The sequence below is a fragment of the Manis javanica genome, chromosome 3 (assembly GCF_040802235.1).
Source record: "Manis javanica isolate MJ-LG chromosome 3, MJ_LKY, whole genome shotgun sequence".
In the NCBI taxonomy this organism is placed as follows: domain Eukaryota; kingdom Metazoa; phylum Chordata; class Mammalia; order Pholidota; family Manidae; genus Manis; species Manis javanica.
The window spans coordinates 196,256,426-196,276,971 of NC_133158.1; the positions used below are offsets into that span (position 1 = coordinate 196,256,426).

Below are 20,546 nucleotides of genomic sequence, written 5' to 3' on the forward strand. Positions count from 1 at the left end.
CTTACTTGGAGGGAAAAAAACAAATGATTTTCCATTACATCAGAAACTTAGAAAACAAGTATGACAGGAAACCTGTATATTTCAAATATAAATGAGGTTGAGTCTCTTGAATCACAAAATGTGGGTCTTAAAAATTGTCCGATATATATATGCGCTAATTCTTTGGAGAAATCCCACCACATTCACTAAACTAACATTAAGAATAATAGTTTCAGCGCTTGTCCTCATTCTTCCTCTGCCCAACATAGCAATGCTTTAAAAGCACCATTTCCACATCAGAATCAGTCACACGGGATCTGCCAGATTATTCGTATAAGTGTTACTTCTAAGCCCACAAGTTTAAAAAATTGTTTTAAGACTTCGAACTTTTCGAATTCATTAGGAAGAGTACTGATTTATTTAATATAAACCTCAAAGTCTTAAGTACTTTTCAGACTTAGTGCATTATGGCCATATATTTTATTACAGCCCACCTCTACTGAGCCTTGTAAATGAGGATTTTAATATAAAGTATTTGCCACTTACTAGGTGCTTGCTGAGTACTAATTCCTTCCTTCCTTCCCGATTAAAGGGGGAGAAAATGTACCAGAGATATAAAAATGGAGAGAATTCACAAGTTTGATTAAAATGTTTTCTTCTGGGGTCAGGAAAGTAGTGCAAAATTCTCCCAGTGCTTTGAATAGGTGAGGAAGTTAGTTAGTCCTCCTCCTCTGAAGTTCCCCACTCAGAGGATATGGGATAGAGAAAACTCCATCAGGAGTAAAGGGATATTAATGTGCTTATTACAACAAATAGGAGAGGGATTGATGGGCCATGGAAGGCTATATCACAAGTCATGCATTTTTTTCAAACTCCAAATTCTGTTTCTTATCTCTTAGAACCTATGGTACTACTTAATTAGTTTAACACCTAGCTAAACTGGTTAATTTTAATTATGTACTTCCTAATTACTTACCCTTAAATTTATCTTACTAAAAATCTGAAGAAATAGAATTACTGCCTTGATTTTGCCTTCACTAGATTGATGTTCCAAAAGCTGGAAATGGGAAAAGAGTATCATCCGTTTCATCTCACTGTGTTAAGTAAGTTTTATTTGTGTTCTCCTGAACAAACTACAGAGGTGAACATTGATATCACAAAGAATTACCAAGCTTAAACACTTCAGATGTGCAGTTATTCAGATTCTCTGTGTTTTTTTTATTAAGGTATTACTGATACACACTCTTATGAAGGTTTTACATGAAAAAATAATGTGGTTACTACATTTACCCATATTATCAAGTCCTCCCCATACCCCAATGCAGTCACTGTCCATCAGTGTTGTAAGATGCCACAGAGTCACTGTTTGCCTTCTCTGTGCTACACTGTTTTCCCCATGATCCCCACACATACCAGAAGTTTTCTTACTTGTGATATAACCTTTGCATTTATTTTCTAAAGTCCTCAGGGAACATCTCCTTATGTCTGACCTATTCAGAGACAGGTTTACAGTCTTCAGCCGGTAGTGAATTCTATTAATTTGTAACCCCCATAACTCTCCCCACACCATGTGTACTAAACATAATACCCCTCAATCCCCTTCTCACTCCCCCCCCCCACCAGCCCAACCCCACCCCTCCCCTTTGGTAACCCGCTAGTTCCCTTCTTGGAGTCTGTGAGTCTGCTGCTGTTTTGTTCCTTCAGTTTTGCTTCATTGTTATACTCCACAAATGAGGGAAATCATTTGGTATTTGTCTTTTTCTGTCTGTCTGATTTCACTGAGCATAATACCCGCCAGCTCCATCCATATTGTTGCGAATGGTAGGATTTGTTTCTTTCTTATGGCTGAATAATATTCCATTGTGTGTATGTACCACGTCTTCTTTATCCACTCATCGACTGATGGACACTTAGGTTGCTTCCATATCTTGGCTATTTGTGTGTCTCTTTAATTATGAAGGAAGCTACTTGTTTTAAAAAGTCTTAGAGGATTAGAATTTTGATGAAAATGCAACAGGCTGATGGAAGCTGACATAAGCAACACTCCGTGCCGATACAAGGCAGAGACATCAAGAGTTTACCCTGATGCTCTGATGGCCTGGTACCAGCTGGAGCAGAGACAGCTCTGTCATCCAGTGCATCTAGTTTTGGCCTTCGGTGTTTATCTACCAACACGTTTTTTAGAAGGCTCAAATATTTTTGTTATAGAAAATGTTTAAATCTTGTAGTAATATGAGCCCTACAAAAACTGGTAGACATTTTGTATTGTTTTGTTTTTAAGAGGGACTTGAAGAAAGTAAAGGAAGAGTTAAATTGAAGGGTCTTCTTTTATGCCTGAAGGCCTTTCCATGAATTTATATACCCTTTTATGCATCATTGTAACTTCTTTTGATTTAAAACGCTGTCACACTGCAACTTTATATTCCAGTTAAATGAGCAAATTAATAGAATTCACTACTGGCTGAAGACTGTAAACCTGTCTCTGAATAGGTCAGACATAAGGTGATGTTCCCTGAGGACTTTAGAAAATAAATGCAAAGGTTATCACAAGTAAGAAAACTTCTGATGTCACAACAGTTGAATTCTATTTTCGGTTCAATTTTTCTCCTATTTTTAAGTAGTGTTTATTGTGTCAACAGGTTAAATTTAAAGTGGGCTTTCATAGCCATTGATCCATTGACCTGTCTTCAATCAGACTTTGATTGGAGCTAGAATCCCTCTTCTCTTCAGGCAATTGCATCTCCTTAGCCTGTTGCTATTGAAACTTGAAACTTCCTTTCTAAAGCCTCAGCTTGAATGTTTGAAATTAAATCATGCCTTCTAGGGACAGAATTTTTTCTCTTTTCTCTTTTTTTCAGTCAAAATTGCAGATCATTTAAGGATTGTTCTAAATTTCAGAAATAAAGACGTTTTAAAGGAGATACAAATATCTTTTGAACAGTGATTGGTATAAATAAGATTAACTATTACAAGAAAACATGCTGAGTTCCTGTTTTTTCAAACCTTATAGTTTTGAAGGCCATTTATCTGTATGTACAACTCACTGATTCAACATATATTAAGTATCTACTCTTGCCCAGTGGATGCCCGTGGCATCTGCCCTGGAGGTTGGATGTCTTGCCCTGGGATTGTCAGGGTTAGCACTCCTCAACTCAGTGCATTCTGATTGAGAGGGTTCGGATTTGGCCATGGATTACTGTGGCCTGAGGATACAGACGTAGAGACTAGGGAGATTCTGTAATAACGTAGAGGTGATTGGAAGGCATGGCAATGTAAAGTGACCACCTAGCTACTTATCTGGAATTCTGCCTGTCCTCTGTGACCTTGATTTTAGCTTTTCTGAGTAAATAAGTTCCTATCTAAAAGATAAGGACTATCATTTAGAAGTGTCACTCTCTTTTCATGAAAAATTTTAAATTCTGTCTAGTATACCTTGTTCCATAGCAATTACAGAATATTTATTGAAAGACTGAATGAAGGTTTTAAAGCATATTGAAAGTTAAGACTCTCTAGTTTAGTTTAACCTATAAATGTCATCTTTGTTCAGGAGCCCAAGATGTGTTGCTCGATTTGAATACATTGGAGACCAGAAGGATGAGTTAAGTTTCTCGGAGGGAGAAATTATTACTCTTAAAGAGTATGTGAATGAAGAATGGGCCAGAGGAGAACTTCAAGACAGAACTGGGATTTTTCCCCTTAACTTTGTGGAACTCATTGAGGATCATCCTACTTCTGGTACAAATGTTTTAAGTGAGTATAGAAAATATTTTTTTGTATTTTTTCATACCCTAATTCAAATAAGCAATGACAGCTTATGCAGTTTAAGATGTGTAACAGTCCATATTTTCCATATTTTTTTAGTTGCATGAAAAATGTTTTTTAAAATGCAATAGTCATTATTGGGATAATCTGTCAGATAGATTGTGGTAATCTATCAGAAAGCTGGTTTTGGTGTCTTAGATAATTAGCAATAGGTTCATACCAGAAATGGCAGACAAGGAATCATAGACTTTTAAATCGAAGTGGACTATAGGACATAACTAGTGTGTATCCTCTTTCACTTTACAGTAAAGTTAACAAGCCCAGTATGGGTAGTGCTTGGTCAAAGTTATATAGCCAATATCTGAAGACTCTGGTCTGAAATACCAGACTTTTCACTGTCCCCCTATAGTTTCTCTCCGTACAATATAGTCTTTACATCTGAAGTTTTGACTTTTCTCTTAAACTTAGGCACAAAAGTACCGCTGAAGACCAAACAAGATTCTGGTGCAAAGTCTCAGGTATGCTGCTTGCATAGATGACTGTAGTGAAGACCAGCTCTCAACTCTGGGAGGAATGTTAAAACCATAATTATAAAGAGAAGATGTTATAAATCATTTTTTAATTCATGTAGAAAATATTTGAAGTAAATTAAATAATTAGATGGTTAATATCTTTATTGTATATAGAGCTCATACAAATAGATTAGAAAGATATGTAACCCTTGATAGAAAACAAGGGAAGAGATGTGATTGGAATATTCATAGAAGAGATACTATTAAGTGGCTGATATTTAAAAAATTTTAATTTGATTACTCACCTAGTAATCAAAGAAACACCTTGTAAAGCAGTAATAAGGTACCACTTAAAGTATCCATTTAACAAAAATTTAGTACAGCTCAACACTAAACAAGTAATCAATAAGCATATGGATGTTAAAAGAGAAGTACAGATTATTATTGGTACTAATTCTCTAAGAAAAGGATAAAAAATGAGACAAGGTTTTAGTCACATAGATGGCCATACTGTTGTTATTATAATAGGTAAAAAATTGGGAACAACCTAAATGTAACCATTATTGGGAGAATGATCTGAGGCCATGACAAACTAGATTTATAAAGTAAACATCATGGGAGGAAAACATGTATTATAGGAAAATTGAATATACAGCATAAAAAGACAAGAAGGAAACAGAGTTGTTAACATTCAGTTGCCTTTAGTTGGTAAAATTTAAAGGTGGGTAGGTTTTTTCCCACTTCTTCCTACATATCCAAACTGGCCAAATGTTTGGGAACATTTGAGTTATTTTTATAATGGGAGAGGGGAAAGGATTAAAAACTTTATACTGTATGACATGACTTCAGAAGTAGTTAGACTGAATTGGAATGTGGGCGACTCCCATTGTGGTCTGCGACATACTTCAGAAGAGTGAGCTTGATGGGGTCATTGTTTGTCAAAATGTCACTGGAATTGGATGGTGTGCCTCTTAATTCTTTCATCCCCAGCCACTGATAAGGTCAAACAGGACAGAAAGTGACTACAGTTCCCAAAAGGAAATGTTCGCATGGTCGCCTGCATTTCTTGGGAGTGCTAGTACCATTCTTTAGGATTGGTTGTTCAAGTGCAAGAGCAAGAGGGCTAGGGTTGGAGTTTTTTGTTTGCTTTTTTTTTCTTTTCTTTTGTTTTATAATTTCTTGAGAACTGAACATGGTCCAGGAACTGTGCCAAGCATTCTACATGCATTATCTCATTTAATCCTCACAGCATCCCTAAAATGAAGCTGAGGCTCTGAGAAGAGAAGCATCTCGCCCAGTGTCAGCTAGGAAGTGTCAAGAGCTGGGTCTGGAACCTAGCCTGCCCGGCTCCAAGCCTTTACTCTCAGCATTATTCTCTCCTCCCTGTTTGGGCACCTTGCATACAGGGCTCCTGTGCCAACTTGGTAGAGATGCCTTTTTCACAGAGCAGAACTTCCCTTTGGTGTGTCTGGGGGAAAAGCATTCTTGTTGGAGCCTTCCCTTATACTGCCTACCACACATTTGGGTCAGTATCCTACCAGCCTTGGAGCTGAGTAAGGCTGGCTAACTAGGCTGACTAAGCTAACTAATGAGATCCTGTGCCAGGGAATCTGATAGCCTCTGAATGAGGTGATGACCTAGGAATTAACAGACTGTTCTTTTTTTATACTGAGGTACATATAATAAAATGCACAAATCTTAGTGTACAGTGTGATGAATTTCAGTATGTGTATACACTCAAGTAGCCATCATCCACATCAACATATTGAACGTTCTCACTAAATAAATTTCCCCCTTCACCTGTTTCACCCAATCCCCGCCTCACCGCTGTTGCAGCCACCAGTGTATTCTCTTGTGTCTCTGAGTCTATTTCTGTTTTGTTCATTTGTTTTGTTTTTCAGGTTCCACATGTAAGTGAGATCATATGGTACTTGTCTTTCTCTGACTTACTGAACTTAGTGTAAATGCCCTCTAGGTCCATCATATCTCAGATGGCAAGACTTCATTCTTTGTGGCTGAGTAATACTCATTGTATATATCAGACTGTCCATTCTGATCCTTCCCAGTTTAGGTAAAGAAGAGCATCACTGGAAGTTATTTGCATAAATTACATGAAATTTAGGTAGGGTTTTTCATGTATGCTTTCATAAATGGTATAGATAAGTATTCTCTGGTTTTACTTAATTTTTAAAATGTAACTAATGTTATAGATCAGAATTAGAAAAAAGGTTTTGCTTAAGCATTGTGTATCTCTTAAAAGCAGTAAAGCCACAAATTTATCACATGTCCTTCAGAATTATATTTGAAGAAAAAAGTTACTGGAAACTTTCATTTCGAAGACCAGATAGAATATAAATGCTACGTGACTTAAAGAAGCCTTCAAGCTTTGAAATTTTATGACCACTTAGCTTTTACCACACCACTTTTTAAGTTATGTACAAATTAATTTCAAGTAAAATCTCACCTTTCTTACCAAACTCCTTATTTGTAACAGGAGAATACCCTTTCTGGAGAATGGTGTGAGGCTCTTCACAGTTTCCCAGCAGAGGCCAGTGAGGACTCATCCTTTAAGAGGGGAGACCAGATCCTGAACCCCGAGCGTCTGGACGCTGCCTGGCCCAGGGACCGACTGCGTGGCACGGAGGGGGTCTTTCCAGCAGCCTTTGTGCGACCCTGCCCAGGTGCGACAACTGCAAGAAATGACTCTTGTTCTCTAAGGGGCACCTGAGACCTTTGAGACAATATATATTCTTTTTCCCTCTGTCCGTGCTCACTTTAAGTGGTTTGCCTACATTTGAAAGAGTTGATCCATAAAGTTTGCAAACTCTCTTCATATACTTTGTTGGATTTATGGGGGCAAAAAGATATAAAAATGTCTTAATAATGGCTAATTTTATCTACTAAGTAAGTTCTTTACAATTTTTTCCTACTAAGAGAACCTTCTTCATCTTTTTGCAAGTTAAATAAATTCAAAGTTAATTGAAAATATTCTGTCCTGGTAATGTCAAGGAGGTTTCTTAAAATGTTTGATTTGTGTTTTAGTCTAATGTTTTTGTATATATTTGAATTTTTGGTGTCTTCACAGCAGAGGCAGAAAGTGTGTCTGCTTTAGCACTGAAGGAGAGGAAGGCCAAAGCCTTATATGATTTCCACGGGGAAAATGAAGATGAACTTTCCTTCAAGGTCAGAATGTGTATCTTTTTATAAGTGCATTACACAGCTATAAATTTCAAAATGTCTTCCACTGAAGGGTAGTGTATTTGGGTGTAGTATTAATCATTAGCCAAGAATGAACAGATCTCAGACCCTAATTTTAAAGGAGGTTAGAGAAAGTGAATAGGACAATTATCAGTAATTTATCAGTAAAGCATTTAGGTACTTAAAGAAAACTTATTTGCTTAGTAGCCCTATGATCCCCAAATGAATTCCTTATTCCTGCGCCTTACAGCATCAGATCTCAGTAAAAATGGATTTTCATTGGTAGCCGTAGTCAAGGATGACTCTCTCCATGGCCTTGCAGCCTGCTACTGTCATGCCTTTGAAGCCAGTGACAAAGGCAGGTGGTACCTACTGCAGTTGGCCCCTGCAGCAGGGCCTTGTGAGGCACTAGAGTCTGCTCCACAGAGACACTGACTAGACTTTGGGAAAATGATCCCAGAAAGTTAAGCTGCTTTGCAAAGGTTTTTAGAAGGCTGAACGTCCATCTTAATCTTACTTCACCTATGAAGTGCCTCTTGTTTATTTTAAAAGTGAAAACAGTACTCCCATGACCCTGTTTCCACACTTGGACCACGTTCTGAGGAAAGCAGCCAGAACAGTACTTGGGGCTGTGTCGGAGGAAGGAGAGTGGTTTTAGTTGTGGCTGCTGTCGGAAGAGCCTGCGGCAGATGGCTAAATTCTCCATAACTGGAGATCATCAGTCAGAGGCAGCAATGCCAGAGAAGGAATTAAAGCATCAAAGAGTGATTGGGCAAAATGAGACTTAAAACAGGGAGTGCCCAAACAAGGTTTTTACATGTCTGCAACAAAATGAGGAAAATAAGGAGACGCTGGGTACGTGCAGGCTTCTGGTGAGTCACGGAGTAAGGGAGGCATGCCAAGATAGGTCAGTATATGGGATGGCTGACTTTCCTATTTTGTGATGGAGTTTTGCTTTCTTCTGAGAATTTCTTCTATTTTTTTATATTAAAATGTCATTTTTTATATAAAATATTTTCAGTAAGTGATAGATATTTCTTATGCAAAATTATAATTTGGTAACCCTATGTGAGTTCCTTTTTCGTTTTTAAAAAATTTCTTGGACCTTAAAATCCAAAAGTTGGGAAACTGTTGCCTAGTCCTTTCCACTCTTGGGAGTCAGTGGCTTAAAATTCATTCCTTTTATCTTTACATAAATGTTACTGCAAGTGATAGACTCATAGATGCTGAGAGGTGACTGGTGGTTACCATAGGGGAGGGGTTTAATAATATGGGTAACTGTTGAACCACTGTGTTGTATACTTGAAAATAATATAAGATTGTATATCAATGATATTTCAATAAAAAATATATTAAAGAGTTTCAAAATATGAAATAATAAAAATACTATATAAAATGGTAAATAACATTAATGAAAATATGTGGGTCTTAGAAAACTATACAACTTACTAAGAAACACTAAGGATTTGACTAAATAAAGCCTCTACTGTAATGATCCTGGAAAATGCACTCTATAAAAGAAAATGTATCAGTAAATTAATATCACAATAAACAATCTGTTGTTAAAAAAAAGTTACTGCTAGTGAACAATCTAGATTCAGACTTCTTGGATGTTATTTTGACTTTCATTTAAGTTATGTCAATATAGATAACAGAATTCACAGGATCCTCCAAAAAATAGGTGGTCTTCATTTTACAGGTGACTGACTCTAAGAAAGTTCTAGAGTTTTTTAGGTAAGAGATTCTATACTTGTTGATCATTAGTAGTTAATTAAATAGCTACAGAATATTAATAGGTAAAGCTTTTTCTTTAAATAGTCCTGGCTATCAGAAAACTGACATGGTATGTACGTAAGGCCCAGAGCTAAGAAAAATAGTTTTAGTCAACCACTATGTTATAATTTAGGAACCAGAGGAAACTTATGTATAAAAGAAACTTTGAATTACCAGAAATTTTACAGATTTTAGCAGAATAAAATAATTAATGACATTTGATAGTCATCATTTTTCCTTTCTATTTTTCATAAAGAAAGGCCTTAAATCAAACCATTTTTCGGAGGTCAGTGTGTGAGGACTACAAATAAGTCCATCTCCTGATAAAAAGATTCATAAAAGTGGCCAGGGTCATTTTGAATCATTATAGAATGTTAAACCCAGATTTCAGATATGGTTAGAAACCATAAGTGACAAAATAGTTTCAGGAGATAATTTCAAAAAGTACGTCTTCATCTGTTGGGGAATTATAATTCAAGCGTGAATAAGACTCACAGCCTTTTTGACTAATCTGATAAGGATATATCAGTGTTCTGGGTCAGTGAGAAGCTCTTTAAGATAGGAAAGAATGTAAATTTGCTGTCAAGGCCATGGAGGAATGGAATAAACCGAACGGTAGAGGAGATTTACCATTATGTGGAGATGTAAATGTAGAAGACAAAATGCTCAGGATGCTGAGAAGAGGCAATTACAGTAAAAAGCCTAAGTAAAAAGATAACACTGTAAAAATGTGATGGCAGATCCTATGCAGAGAACCAAGATGGCGGCATGAGTAGAACAGCGGAAATCTCCTCCCAAAACCATATATATTTTTGAAAATATAACGAATACAACTATTCCTAAAAGAGAGATCAGAAGACACAGGACAACAGCCAGGCTACATCCACACCAGAGAGAACCCAGCGCCTCGCGAAGGGGGTAAGATACAAGCCCCAGCCCGGCGGGACCCGAGCGCCCCTCACCCCAGCTCCCAGCGGGAGGAGAGAAGTCGGAGCGGGGAGGGAGAGGGAGCCCAGGACTGCTGAACACCCAGCCCCAGCCATCCACACCAGAGTGCAGACACACAGTGCATGCGTGGGGTGCTGGAAACTAGGGAAACAGGACAGTAAAACCTGTGAGCGGGCCCCTGCAGCCAGTGCCCCAGGGGCAAAGAAAAGCGAGTGCTTTTTGAAAGTCTTAAAGGGACAGAGACCCCACAGCTGGACGGAAATGTCCTGGGACACTTAGCCCAGCAGCTGGGAATCCCTGGGGACACCGGGCGCTCTAACCCCCTGGGCGGCAGCGCAGCTCAGAGGCCCCTCACAGAGATAAACAGCCTCCCACCTGTTCCCCCTCCAATGCGGCTCCGCCATATTGGAGAAGCAGCCTGAGGCTGGCCATGCCCACAGCAACCGCGGAGCTCCACAGCGGCCGGGCAAGAATTAGAAACCCCGTCTGCATGCAGCTACCCAGCACAAGCCACTAGGGGTCACTGTTCTCCCAAGAGAGGAGGGCCACAAACCAGCAAGAAGGGACGTTCTCCCAGCCATCACACACGCCAGTTCTGCAAACTATCTCTATCACCATGAAAAGGCAGAAGAACTTGATACAGACCAAGATCACAGAGGCAAACCCTGAGAAGGAGATAGACCTAACCAATCTCCCTGAAAAAGAATTAAAAATAAAGCTCATAACCATGCTGATGGAGCTGTAGAAAAATATGCAAGAGCTAAGGGATGATGTCCAGAAGGAGATTACAGAAATGAAACAATCTCTGGAAGGATTTATAAGCAGAATGGATAAGATGCAAGAGGCCATTGATGGAATAGAAACCAGAGAACAGGAACACATAGAAGCTGATGCAGAGAGAGATAAAAGGATCTCCAGGAATGAAACAATATTAAGAGAACTGTGTGACCAATCCAAAAGGAACAATATCCGCATTATAGTGGTACCAGAAGAAGAACAGAGAGAAAAAGGGATAGAAAGTGTCTTTGAAGAAATAATTGCTGAGAACTTCCCAAAACTGGGGAAGGAAATAATCAATCAGACCACAGAAGTACACAGAATGCCCAACAGAAGGGACCAAGGAGAACAACACCAAGACACATAATAATTAAAATGACAAAGATCAAGGACAAGGACAGAGTTTTAAAGGCATCTAGAGAGAGGAAAAAGGTCACCTACAAAGGAAAACCCACCAGGCTCTCATCAGACTTCTCAACAGAAACCTTACACGCCAGAAGAGAATGGCACGATATACTTAATGCAATGAAACAGAAGGGCCTTGAACCAAGAATATTGTATCCAGTATGATTATCATTTAAATATGAAGGAGGGATTAAACAATTCCCAGACAAGCAAAAGTTGAGGGAATTTGCCTCCCACAAACCACCTCTACAAGCTATTTTAGAGGGACGGCTCTAGATGGGAGCACTCTTAAGACTAAACAGATGTCACCAGAGAAAATAAAATCATAGCAAAGAAAGCAGACCAACCAAATACTAACTAAAGGCAAAAAGATAAAATCAACTACCCAGAAAAGTAGTTAAAGGAAACACAAAAGAGCACAGAATAAAACAACCAACGTATAAAGAATGGAGGAAGAGGAATAAGAAGGGAGAAGAAGAATCACCAGACAGTGTTTAAAATAGCTCAATAAGCGAGTTAAGTTAGACAGTAAGATACTAAAGAAGATAACCTTGAACACCTTGAACCTTTGGTAACCACAAATCTAAAGTCTGCAATAAGAATAAGTACATATCTTTCAATAATCACCCTAAATGTAAATGGACTGAAAGCACCAATCAAAAGACACAGAGTAATAGAATGGATAAAAAAGTAAGACCCATCTCTATGCTGCATACAAGAGACTCACCTCAAACCCAAAGACATGCACAGACTAAAAGCCAAGGGGTGGAAAAAGATATTTCATGCAAACAACGGGGAGAAAAAAGCAGGTGTTGCAGTAATATCAGACAAAATAGACCTCAAAACAAAGAAGTAACAAAAGATAAAGAAGGACATTACATAATGATAAAGGGCTCAGTCCAACAAGAGGATATAACCATTATAAATATATATGCACCCAACACAGGAGCACCAGCATATGTGAAACAAATACTAACAGAACTAAAGGAGGAAATAGAATGCAATGCATTCATTTTAGGAGACTTCAACACGCCACTCACTCCAAAGGATAGATCCACCAGACAGAAAATAAGTAAGGACACAGAGGCACTGAACAACACACTAGAACAGATGGACCTAATAGACATCTACAGAATTCTACATTCAAAAGCCACTATTTACAATAGCCAAGAAATGGAAACAACCTAAGTGTCCATTAGCAGATGAATGGATAAAGAAGATGTGGTACATATACACAATGGAATATTATTCAGCCATAAGAAGAAAACAAATCCTACCATTTGCAACAAATGTGGATGGAGTTAGAGGGTATAAATAAGCCAGGTGGAGAAAGACAAACACCAGATGATTTCACTCATATGTGGAGTACAGGAACAAAGAAAGACTGAAGGAACAAAACAGCAGCAGAATCACAGAACCTAAGAATGGACTAACACTTACCAAAGGGAAAGGGACTGGGGAGAATGGGAGTAGGGAGGGTTAAGGGCAGGGAAAAAGAAAGGGGGTATTACAATTAACATGTATAATATAGGGGCTGCATGGGGAGGGCTGTGCAACACAGAGAAGACAAATAGTGATTTTACAGCATCTTACTATGCTGATGGACAGTACTGTAATGGGGTTTGTGGGGGGGACTTGGTGAAGGGGGGACCCTAGTAAACATAATGTTCTTCATGTAATTGTAGATTAATGACAACAAGAACAACAACAAAAAAATGTGATGGCTATGTTTCTCAATGGTCAGCAGTGTAGACTAATCACACACTTAGAAATCACACGTCAAATCCTGTCCCTACCACTGACAAGACAGGCGACACAATAAGTTAATCTCTCTGAGCTTCAATTTCTTTAAATAAGAAAATCTGTAAATAGATCTCTTTAAAATGGGAATAGTAATAGTACTCACATCTAGGAGAACAATGTTGTTTAAATGAATCAATTCTTATAAAGTTTGTAGAATAGGACAAGGCATACAGCAAGCACTTGGCTTATTCTCTTTCACTTAAATGCCACCTGCAGTAGAACCTTTCCTCACTGCCCTAACAAGATAGCAACCCCATACTTTCTGTCCTCCTCTGCCAGCTTATTTCTTGGTCTCCCCACTCTAGCATGAGGTCATCATTCATTTATTGCTGTATCCATAGTTCCCAGAACTGTATCTGACACATAGCTGGTGCACAGTGAATAATTACTAGATATGTATATATATATATATATACACACACACACACACACACACACACACACACACACACATGTAAAATAGCTGGTATTGTTATTTATTAAGGGAGAATTTTAGATTAGGAGTGTGGGTTTGAGGGGCACAAAATACAAGCAGGAAAATACAAGTAGCAGCAAGGGCAACATGGCAAAGGAATGGACTTTGAGGAAAAGAGGCATATAAGCAAATGGCATCATTATCATTACGTAGTTGTAGATAATCCTTGTAGTGTATCATTTAACCTCAGCAGATCAGGATGAAGAAGTTATTTAAAGAGATTATACATGCTTCTCCAGGTGGGCTACTTAACATACTCATATTTAAAAGTAATTAAAGATCATTTCCAATTTCTTTCTTCTTACAGGCTGGAGATATACTAACAGAGCTGGAATCTGTAGATGATGACTGGATGAGCGGAGAACTAATGGGAAAATGTGGGATATTTCCCAAAACCTACGTTCAGTTTTTATGAGTCAGCTAAAGGTGAAGCTTAACTATGTTCCTTGGCACAAGAACTCACTTGAACTATCACTTTGACTATCAGATATGTTTTTGCACTATTTTTAAAAAAATATCTATGCTGTACATGGTACACTAGAATTTTCTGAAAGCAGAAAATATCTAGATTTTGTGGTTAGCTTTCATTCACAGTAGAAGTGTGCACATGGAACCTGTGAGCAAATATGTTACCAAGGAGAACATCTAGCAGGAAAGATACATGTCCTCCAGGGAAGCACCTAGTGACCTGGCAGCCTGGGGACACTTACAAGCAGAAGTTGCACTTGGCCATCTATTTTTATCACCACAAATAAATTAACTGTGCTTCTTCATTTTTTTTACTTTCATTTAAAAATAGAACATTTGAGATTCTACATGCTGTAACTATCAGAATATGGGTTGGTAATCTAAATTTCATTTTTGATATTCAAATTAACCCTAACAGCTTAAGCACATTCTTATTAAGTAGGGCAAATTCTTGCTTCAGGAATGGGTAATTTCTTGACTAGTTGGAGCCTTGTAAGCAAGTGGTGAGTCATCTCATGCTCACGAAATGCTCCTTGTGTTACTGTCACCACTTTGTCCAAGGATTTGAAGGGGGTTGAAATTTGATATATTGTAGTCAAGAGAACCAAAACCATCCTGAAATGTCTTGTTAATACAACTAACCCTTCCACATACATGTCGTACTTAATTCTTTTCTCCATGTATACTTTATGTTAACAGGGTTATTATAAAAGCACGTTTTTTTGAATCTGCAATCATTCTTTTGACAATTACTGGTACCCAAAGAAAAATTCATTTTCTTTGCATTACCCCAGTAATATATAAAAGCTGTGTCTCTGTAATAGTGGTATATTACAAATCACATGTATCTCAGAATACAGAGCAACTGTTAAGATTGAAAACAATGCCAAACCTCCACAGCTCATTTCTTCCCAGTATAATCAGAATGAAAAATAATGTAAGAAGACTGAAGGCTGATACTTTGAGGTTTTTTTTCCCAGCTCATCCCTACACAATTATTAGAATAAATAAACCACTTTCCTGCTATCCGTTGTTATTCATTCCAGGCCTAAGGTAAAAGTGGCTCTTTATAAGACTGAATCAATTACAGTTTACGGACTAAAGCCAAATAGGTCGAAGACAATCTGCCAAACAGATCAGTGGAATAGTTTCATTGGAAATGTAAAACATTTTTCCAACAATGGTTCATGACTTTCTTCTATTTTTGATAAGAGTTTCATATGCTGGCCCACTTTTTAGCTTTTACTGTTGTTTCCTATTGTCCAAAAATAGGCAGCCAGTGGTCAAACTATTATGTGAACATCACATGGGGTTCTGTAAAGGAAGAGGTATTTACTTTGTCTTTGATTAAAGTTCATCTTCCAGTTATATGGTTACAAATGATTTTGGAGTATGAGAGCTGTTTTTTCTACGTTTTGAGTAAAGAAGACTATAAAAAACGTCAAATTTCATTCAAGGGTAATTTCATGAGAAATGGAGGTATTAAAGCATTATCCCAGTTAAATTCCCATCTGCAGCAAGCTGTACAACAGAAGAAAGTGTGGGGTGGGGGGAGTACAGTACAACATGAGGTATATTACTTTGCCTATGTAATTTTAACATCTTGCATCAAAGATCATGAAAACCTAGCTTTTTTGGAGAATAATATCCCTCTTAAATTTTGGCCTTCTGTCAGCAGAATGATAAGTGCAATAGTTGTAAATCTACTTGACACTGTAATAAACTGAACTGAACTTTTCAAAGTCCTTTTCTCATACTAGACTGAGTTTTTTGAAGATGGAGATGGCATCTTATCTTTGTATCTCCAGGCTTTTGACCGTGTAGGCTCAGTAAAGGTGGGTGGGTGGGATGAATGGATGGACGGATGGATAACTTACATATAGCAATACTGTCTTGGATCCATCAAGATCCAGTCTTTCCTCTTTAATTTGTTGACAAAGTCTTTATTGAAACAAAATTCACAATTTTATGTTATTTTATTCCATTGTGCCACATTTTTTGCTTGCCATTTTTACCCACTCAACTGAAAAGAAGACAAAAGTATTAGTTGGTTATAGCTTTTCATGGATATTTTTTCCTCTATATTGATCAAATATAATTTTTGGACTCAGTTTTGTATAAGAGAAATAGGAATGGATCTTTCCTTTCAGGAATTTTAGGTGAAAACCTGATACTGTTCATTCAAGCTTCCTCAAACTAGAATTTTCAAATCCTTTATCTTTGGTGTGTTATAACTAGAGAAGTCATGTAATATATTTACCCTTTTGAACACCAAAAGAACACATTTCTTTAAAAGGTGCTCTTGTTTACATTGCTGAGGGGGTAATGTATCTGTCATTGTGCTCATGGAAATTATAGGTTTAGAATACAGTCTGAAACATAATGAGAAAAATCAGAGCATTTGCCAGAATTGTTAGAATGGCATTTGAAAAAAAAATAACATTTTTCTGTAAGGTTTGTTACACTTCAGTACTCTTAACAATAATTGTTTAGTTTTTATTTGGTTTCTTAAGCTTAGATAGTATATGGAGAAATAGTGATGGATATATGGGCTAATTATAAGGAGATATTTGGTATAATCATTAAAAGTTTATTCCTTTTAATTAATGTCAAATGCACATGGGCCATATGATCCATAATTCGTACCATTTTGAATGCCACGGAATGAAATCTTAACTGCATTTTTTCAGAGCTAACAGGAAATCATTTTCTAACCTAATGCTTTTTTACTTCACTGTAATTAGGGGGGAAAAAAATACAAACCCAGTTTAGAACAACAGCACCATCTAGGGGCCTCTCACCTAACTGCAAGCTCATCCAGTTAGACCACTGAAGAGTCTGCAGACCAGAGCTCAAATGGTAGAGGTCAAATGATTTTGCCTAAGGCCATATACGTATTGCAGAGCCTAAAGTAAAATGTAGCTTAACTGATTCCCAATTCATTACTTTTTCAATTTGATATGGTAGAGTGATAACATTTCTCTTTAGCACTTAAGTAGAATTGATCTGCTTTATTGGCCTATAAAATGTATGATTTCTTAAGATATAATACTTACGATTAGAACTAGTTGCAGAGAATAAATCAAACTGAATTTATCTCTTTCAAGGAGAAAAGAAAATTCCTGCTCAGCTTCTTAGTTTTATATAGACAGATTGATGTTACTTAGAAACTCAAACACAAACTGATCCTTTTGGAGGTTCCTTTTTCTATTTAATAGGAACTATTTGAATGCTTGAAACATCGGGTCTTGAAAAGCTTTGTCTATAGGGCTGTGCTTTTAGTAACAGCAGAACAATACTAAGCCTAGGTTTTCATGCACATATAGAGCAAAATACTGTCTCAGTATTTTGGAGTCTATTAGATTAACTCAAGCAATGTTAAGCTAATAAATTTGTATTTCAGAGTCTGGGACACAGTCTGGGTTTTCAGAAAGGAATCTTAATTATATATATATACCATGGATTGTTTATCTTCAGATACTGCAAGATAATAACTCTGAAATATATTTTAGAAGCAGTAATGATTCAAACTTATAATTCAGAAAGGAGAATTACCTACGAGTCATCCATCTATCCTCTTTAACAGAAATTGACGGACAGTCTTAATACCAAGATATTGGTCCCATAGTTAAGTCTTCTTTACAATTAAAAGGACCAGCTACATTTATTTCTCCAATCATATCCCAGGTTTTTATTAGATAGAGCCCTGATTGAAAGGATGACTGAGGCCTGTCACACTGCTCACCAGGTCCCAAAGTGGCCAACACCTGAAGGGCAGAGTTGTTAACTTCCAAAGATCCTCAGAGCATGTGGCTCTTCAGCGTAGTACTATACCTAAAATTATTCTATCCTAGAGAGACAGTGGTGTGTTGTCTTTAGACATGTGAAATGCCAAGGCTATTAAACAATAAACATGCAGTGGTGAAAACACTTACCCAACTCATGCATATACAGAACACTCTAAGGGAAGATGAATGTGAAGGAGCAGGTGGAAGCCTGCATCTTTGCTGGTAAGAGGGACTTGATTGGGCTATGAGTTGTCCACTGAAATGAGGGAGTTGGCAGGTCAGAGAGCAGCAGAAAATAAAGCAGGTAAGAGGGACTTGATTGGGCTATGAGTTGTCCACTGAAATGAGGGAGTTGGCAGGTCAGAGAGCAGCAGAAAATAAAGCAGTAAGGCAGTGGTGCATCTTATCAGATGACCAAGGGGATGACTGCCCCTATGCAGGTGTGCCAGGCTGTTACTGCTGGATTGGGGTAGATGGCCTCTGTCATATTGTTTGACAGGTACAAAGAGGGACTACTTTATAAAAGAGTAAGAATAAAGATGAGACCACACAATCTGAGTCCCTCAGGGAAAATGAAAAGCAGGATCACATTCACAAAATGGGACGGATCCTGCACACTGATGGTCTGCACGAAGCCTGCAGCCAAATCACTCAAGCTGGTGCCCAGACTTAGAAAGTAAGATGTCCTTCTTTAGGAGTTGGCAGTGAGGACCACTACTGTCAGGCTCTAGACAGCAGTGATACTAACCATGACCGCTGGAATGTTGGACATCATGATCGGATCTGGCCACGTGATTCCTGGGAATGATGCCCAGGCTGCCGTGCAGAACCAGATGTGGAGCCAAGGTTCTCGATACCATCATTGCCAAGAAGTCCACGAAGAAAATGAAATGTATTGAGGTTTGGTTCCCGACCTGAGTAGGTACGAAGGGGTGAGTTGGTGTGGAAAGCATACCCCCGAGTGGGGCAAACAGAAGTCCTTGACCTAAAGGCTAGGCCCACATTTTTAAAATTAGGATGTAATTTGCATTAAATGCATAGATCTAAGAATACAATTCACTGAGTTTTGACAATTACATACACATATGTCCATCAGTAAATGTATAGAACGCCTCCATTATCCTAAATAGTCCGTCATACCCCTTTCCAGTCAGTCACCACATCCTCACCTCTACCCCATCCCTTTACAGAGGCAATCACTGTTCTGGTTTCTATTACATAGATTCATTTTGCCTGTTCTTGAATTTCGTTAAGTTGGAATAACTTTTTTTTCTGGCTTCTTCTGCTCAATGTATTTTTCAGATTTATCCATGCTGTTGTATAACAGTATTTCATTCCCTTTTATTACTCAGTAGTATTTCATCATTTGAATATACCACAATTTGTTTATCCATTCTCCTGAGTTTTTTTGTGCATTTTATTTCTCTTGGATAAATACCTGAAGTAAAATTGTTAAAGTGGTAAAATAAACATGTTTGATTTTCTTTAAAAAGCTCCCTCTCTTCTAAAATAGTTGTACCATTTTGCACTCCACTAGTGATATTTGAGAACTCGTTACTCCATATCCTCACCATTTGATTTTATCATTCTGTTGGTATTGTTTCAGCCACTATAGTGTTATATTTTCTTTTGACCCAAAACAATTGCAGTACTGCAAACAGACTAAGTTTAATGACACCTGCAATAATTTCTCGACCTTGACTTCATGGTCTTTGCAAATGGAAGGTTTCACTTTTGCATTGCCTATCACAGCATTATGTCCAACAGAATCATCTATTGGTGTCACTGGATATTTGATAGTATCAAGGAGTTACTGCAATGTAGAGGAGTGTTAGTAAGATTGTGTTTTTCTTTTTGAGGAATTCAGAGATACATGCTGAAATATTTATATTTTATTATCTGAGATTTGCTTCAAAATAATTGGGAAGGAGAAAGTGTTTGACATTTTACCCAACTTGTAAGCTAAAAAGTTAGACTGCCACACTTTTATAGATGCTGGCAAAAAAACATGAGACCCCTGGGTCAGAAACAAAGGACCTTATTACAGCAAAGCAAAATAAAATCTTTGTGTTCATTTGTGTCAGCTTCCTATTTCCCCCAAATCCAAGAGATGATGCTAAGGGTGTGTCACAAAGTGGGTTGCATTACAGAACAGGAACACTTAAGATTTCCACTTTTATAAGAAGCAAGCCAACTTTTTCCAGGGGAGACACTACCTCATTCCTCAAAGTTGCTCATGGTACAAACAGCCCTGAGGAATGGCCCAGGTAAAAAGCAGAGAATTGTATTCTTGGCATACCCAACAAGAACATGCAGGAGCACTTGGGCTCTACAGCAGATTGCCTCTCACCATTCACTCTTCAGCCTGAGATCTTGGCCAAAGTTGAATTTTTACAGAAGTATGCTCTTCTCTCAGCCACTCTGATTAATGTAACCAACAGAGGTTAGGCTCTCAAAGAACACTTAATTAGGGGTATTGTCAGTTAAGACTTAAAAGCAGTGCATGAAGGTGCATGAAGCCAACCTGTGGAACTGACTCAGTTCTCTCCAGGGTCCCAGACTTGGCGAACTCTTAAGTCCAATTGGGGAGCAGTCTAAATGGGCCAACTTTGGGCAGGAATCACAACCGTGGTGAATTCCAAAGCCAGGCTATTATTC

The 20,546-nt window shown here is 37.9% G+C and overlaps 1 protein-coding gene across 4 annotated transcripts in view; it reads left to right on the forward strand.

Annotated features, from left to right (window-relative positions):
* Window positions 1-15,845, forward strand: part of SH3D19 (SH3 domain containing 19) — a 168,658-nt gene extending 152,813 nt beyond the window's left edge. The window contains exons 15-21 of one of the 4 annotated variants that reach the window (XR_012129616.1): window positions 1,021-1,082; window positions 3,527-3,729; window positions 4,210-4,259; window positions 6,748-6,934; window positions 7,339-7,436; window positions 9,965-10,142; window positions 13,940-15,845. Coding sequence is in view for 2 of the 4 variants with exons in the window: in XM_073232587.1 (XP_073088688.1) it covers window positions 1,021-1,082; window positions 3,527-3,729; window positions 4,210-4,259; window positions 6,748-6,934; window positions 7,339-7,436; window positions 13,940-14,047 (708 nt within the window). In the remaining 2 variants the exon portion in view is untranslated. The remainder of the gene's footprint in view (window positions 1-1,020; window positions 1,083-3,526; window positions 3,730-4,209; window positions 4,260-6,747; window positions 6,935-7,338; window positions 7,437-9,964; window positions 10,143-13,939) is intronic. The other 3 variants (XR_012129617.1, XM_073232587.1, XM_073232588.1) reach the window with 3 other exon arrangements.
* Window positions 15,846-20,546: the final 4,701 nt, after the last annotated feature.